Source organism: Ciona intestinalis, chromosome 8 (genome assembly GCF_000224145.3).
Source record: "Ciona intestinalis chromosome 8, KH, whole genome shotgun sequence".
NCBI classification, from domain to species: domain Eukaryota; kingdom Metazoa; phylum Chordata; class Ascidiacea; order Phlebobranchia; family Cionidae; genus Ciona; species Ciona intestinalis.
This window is the reverse complement of record NC_020173.2, coordinates 5,100,917-5,105,970: the sequence shown is the minus strand read 5'-3', so window position 1 is coordinate 5,105,970 and position 5,054 is coordinate 5,100,917. Positions and strand designations below refer to the sequence as shown.

Genomic DNA, 5,054 nt, shown 5'->3' with positions numbered 1-5,054 from the left:
TTTGTTAAGTGTTGAATGTATGCTACCACATGCGTCTTCCTTTATTTCCTACGCCGGCGCAGAGCGGTAAAAATGTGACGCTCATACACGATGTTTCGATCTCGTGGTTGGTTGTGCAGTTAGCACATTCCTCCAGATTGTTATATTATGAAACGTCATAATTAATAGTTACGTTACAATAGGACAAGTGACGTAACAATTGAACGAAAAGTTATTCCAATTTTAAGCGAACGAATGTAATATTAAATGCAACGCGCGTGTGTGTGCGTCTTAGCACTTTCTGGCTGCGTGCGTGTCTGCGGAAAAGGGGGCTGTCATGACAGCAAAACAGCCCCCCTGGTTGCGCCCCTGTCTTAAAGTGTATAGCCGATTTGTGGGCTTATGACACATTGAGATAAATATATATTAAAAGTTTACGGGCGTGAAATAATATGAATTGAATTTTATTGTTTAAAACTGCCAAGAAACCAATTGCTGGGTGTGTTAAATGTAAATGGAGATGAATGTATAATTTGGTTTGTGGGCTTTTGACTGATATATATATAAAGTTTACGCACCTAAAAAAACATTGATCGATTTTTATTATTTAAAACCGCCAAGAAAAACTAATCGCTTAGTGTGCTATAATGTAAATGGAGATGAATGTATATTATGGCTTGCGGGCTTAAGACAGATATATATATAAAGTTTACGCAACTGAAATAACATGGATTGAATTTTATTATTTGAAACCGCCAAGAAAAACTAATCGCTTAGTGCGTTATAATGTAAATAGAGGTCCCCTGCGACATTGCAAAAAAAAATTAATTTAAGATAAAATCGTTTAATGACATCCTGTCCTTATCTGTCCTTTATTACGTATACGATCTCAAAACACTATGATTCATATACCTTCTTGCAAGATATGCTGATAAATGAATTAGACAAAGTCGTATACCAATACATTGCTCATCATTCAGTTGTGACACTTAGATGTAATATTAAAACTAAATATTTGTATATAATAATTGGACAAAATAAAACACAATCAAACTTTTAAAAATGAAGGCATTTGTGTCTATTTTAGAACTTGTTTCGGAACTGGGTAAAATAGACTTTTTACCACAATAATTAAATAAATGTAAAATTAAAGAAAAATAATTGGGCAAAATAGAACACATTGAAAAGAAGACATTTGTGTTCTTTATAAGCTGTTTTTTTTTAATTAGAGTAGAATGCAACTTTTACCACAATATAGAAAATTGAAAGTCCTAATTTGCAAATGTAAATTCTTATTGGTTGGGTGTGGTGGTATGTCTTCCTTGGCGTGGTTGCATTTAGACATACTCTTACTGTTTACGTAACAATGAAAAGAACTATATTATGTGCCTTGGGGCGAATGTTTATGTGTGATGTCATGTACTTAGTAGTAGAGACTTTTGTCTAATTGTCAAACTTTCCTCAAATGCTGGGTGACAAAACTAGGTCAAATTTCTTATTCTTTTTTAACTTTATTTGTTTTTTTACCAATTGTGCAAGTAAATTCAAGTTTGCACTAATAACAGTTAATTTACTCAACAAAACTAGGTCAATTGTCGTCAATTGTCATATTCTTGTCTAACTTTATTTAGTTTTTAAAATTTAGATTGGACTGACCAGTAACAGTAATAGGTATTTTACTCAGTATCGTGTTATCTATATTGTGTAGGCTATATAGTTTTTTTACACATGATGCTTTATTGGTTATTACCCAGTACACACTAAAGTAAAAAATCAATTTTACATTTGCTATCAGGAACTACTTTAATCAAGGTTACCACTGTACCAGGTATACTTAGTGTTTATAAAAAACTTGTGATGAGCGCCTGATTACGTGTGCTGATGTAATGAATAAACCTCACTGTCTTGTAACAGGTGCTTAATCTGGAAGATGACAGGAACTGGTGCCGAGCTGAAATTGACGGACGTATGGGATTGGTGCCGAAAAACTACATTGAGCTTAAAGCACATGAGTAAGTATATAACATTCAATGTAACTTGATATATTTGTTTTCATTTGACATTGCTGCAAAGTGAAATGGGTTTAATACAACCCACAGTGTAGGTTGTTGTACTGTTCAAGCTATTACGTCAGTATATACTATTGTCATCTAAGTGACAATTGTTGACACGTTTGGCTTCTGATTCCTTTTGTTAACATTTCAAGAGCATGTAAGATGTAACCAAATGAGAACACCATTGTTTGTGTAACTCTAGGGGAGTGGTAAAACTTTACCAAAGTCGTTCAAGATGCAAAATACACAACTGCCACTAAATATCTGGCAGCAGTTCAATATCATATATTCATAAATATTAATGTAGAAAACCATACACTTCACATTTGCTCCTTTATTACTGTTGTAGAACAATTTGCATACCACCAGTAAATACTTCCCTATTCCTGAATCCTAATATGGAGTTAACATGAAAAGGGGGAACACCAGTTGTTGTATAAATGATGTTGTATGTTTCACCGTTTCACATGCTTTACAATACTACCATTAATCTTTTCATTGAACGTTAAGAATTCGTTATAAGAATTCACAAACATTACTTTTAGTGGTTTAGGTTTTCAAGGTTTTAATAAATTGGTACTAAAGGGTGTGATGTTTATGATTTTGGCAGATTTTTAATGGGGTATTTGCTGTGTTGTCCTGACAAGCCAGCAGCTAAAAATACAGCATGACCCAATGGGTCTTTCAATTATTGACAAACGTTTGTTCTTCAAATGGTGTGCTATGTGTAAACATAAGAAAACCTTACAGCACAAAACCTTACAGCACAGTGGGTTAAGTATCACACTGTGAGAGTATGATTCACACATGTCATACTTATATGATTCATACTAAAAAATTTCGCCACAGATTCGTAAGTAAAGCTATTTAATTACAAACAAAACGGGAGGCCAACCAAATCCCAACCCGGTCTATACCTTGCATAGCACGTACCTAGTTAATAAAGTTGTGTGGTGTCACGCTATACCAACCCCTGACAATTTTCTTAAAATAAACCTTATTAATTATGGTGTGGCCTGTATGCTACCAAGCAACGGTGGGCGAAAAGGTAATTTGATACAATAGAAACTATTGCTGCCCAGTGGACTGTATCAGGTTGTGTAGCAGTTAGATTAATGCAGAAAGATACGGTATGCTGTTCTTGTTCCATATATTACTGGGTAAACAATAAAACGAAAGCTCTTTCTGTTTACTTTTATGCTGCTTCACTAAATCTTTCAGGGTCTGCTGTGAACACTCGTTAAATACCTTTGCTCTGTTGTTAAACAAATTTGTTCGTTGTAAATTTACCATTTATGTTGCATTGTTAGGGTTTTATACGTTAACCAGTGACCATTAAATTCTGGCTTCTTATAAAAATTCGTTTTCAGTTGTATAAATTTTACCATGTATGTCACATTGTCTGTGTTGTCACCAGCAACCATTAAATTCAGGCTTCTTCTTATAACAGTTCTCTACTTTAAAGGGATGTCCAATTTGTTATATTGGCCTAACCAGTGACCAATTAATTCTGACTTCTTATAAGTAAGTGTACTGTACTTAGTTTAAAGTCCAATTTAGAGTACACATATATATATTTATCTTACTCATATGTACATGATAACTTTTTATACAATAATATTGATTTTCATTATTCAGTTGGTACCATGGTAAGATCTCCCGTGTTAAAGCAGAACAATCATTAAACAAGCCACATTACCCGGATGGTGCGTTCCTTATACGCGAAAGTGAAAGCTCACCTGGAGACTTCTCTCTATCTGTCAAGTGAGTCTTAATTTATACCACAAACAGTTGGACAGCTAGGTTGATTTTTTTTAAAGCGCTGTGGCCCCTTCCCATTGTTTTTTAATAACACAAAGCCCACTTTTTTCAGTTTGTTTTCTGCTATTACATTTTAGTGGGAATGTTTAGTTTTCGGTTATTATTACATGTTAATTTTTAAGTTTTCTTTTCTAATGTAATGAATGAATGGAACTCGTGCCAGATTACAATTTGCCACGCATGCTACTTTGTGCGTAATAAAGTGTATTATATCTGTCACTTGTACGGTGTAATGTAATATTTATATGTTTTTTCTCAGGTATGGATCTGCCGTGCAGCATTTTAAAGTCCTACGTGATGGTGCGGGAAAATATTTTCTCTGGGTTGTCAAGTTCAGTTCACTGAATGAACTCATTAAATATCACAGAGAACAAAGTATTTCGAGAACACAGCAGATCATGCTTGTCGATCTTCCTGTTGAGGTAATTACATTAACAACCTCCGGACAGGTTTATTACCCTGTCTCGTTCATACTTGAGGGACTTTAGTCACGCCTTGGGTTCTTTTCTAAAATGTGGAAATTATTTCCGTACTTATTATGACTATTTTGGGGCTTGGGAATAATACTTAATAATATATACAGCAGTTTTCAATAGGCACTTGTTACACAAGTATCTTTCTAGTAGCTCAGCAATACCAAACAGATTAATATTTGTCACCATATTTTGAACTGGAAATACTGGGAAAACAAGTTGAGCTGCATATTATGACAACTTAAGGGCTTTGGACTTTATGCAGCTTTTACACTTTTTTTGTGTAACACTTATTCTTTTATTAGATGGTGGTATAATTTTAATTTGATCAGAAATTTAAATTTAAAAAAAAATCTGAATCCTCTGACCAACTTTGACCTGGCGTGACAAGAAGTCATACAAACATGGCTTACTGCATTCTATAAATAACTTGTCCTTTAAACTTAAATCAATTCTTAAACCACTGAATGTCAAAGTATCGAATAATAAGGAAAGGACTGTAATTATAAATTGATTCGTCACTCTGCTATCCATAGGCGCCGATTTTTTTAAATTGCAGAAGAGGCCACGTTTATGATGACGTCATTCATTTTGCAGAAATTAGGAAAATACGGTATACGCGAGTTTTTTTCACTCGCGCCAAAACACGGTTAAGCTATACTTTCCATGGCAGCAGAAACAACAATGGCGACTATTGAAGTTTGCCAAAACTGCTGCCTATCGTTCA

At 34.2% G+C, this 5,054-nt stretch overlaps 1 protein-coding gene across 1 annotated transcript in view; it reads left to right on the top strand.

The window, feature by feature from the left end:
* LOC100183719 (protein enhancer of sevenless 2B) overlaps positions 1-5,054 on the top strand; it is a 9,589-nt gene that overhangs the window by 2,447 nt on the left and 2,088 nt on the right. The window contains exons 2-4 of the mRNA XM_002131439.5: positions 1,894-1,991; positions 3,672-3,797; positions 4,114-4,276. Of these exons, the coding sequence (XP_002131475.1) occupies positions 1,894-1,991; positions 3,672-3,797; positions 4,114-4,276 (387 nt within the window). The remainder of the gene's footprint in view (positions 1-1,893; positions 1,992-3,671; positions 3,798-4,113; positions 4,277-5,054) is intronic.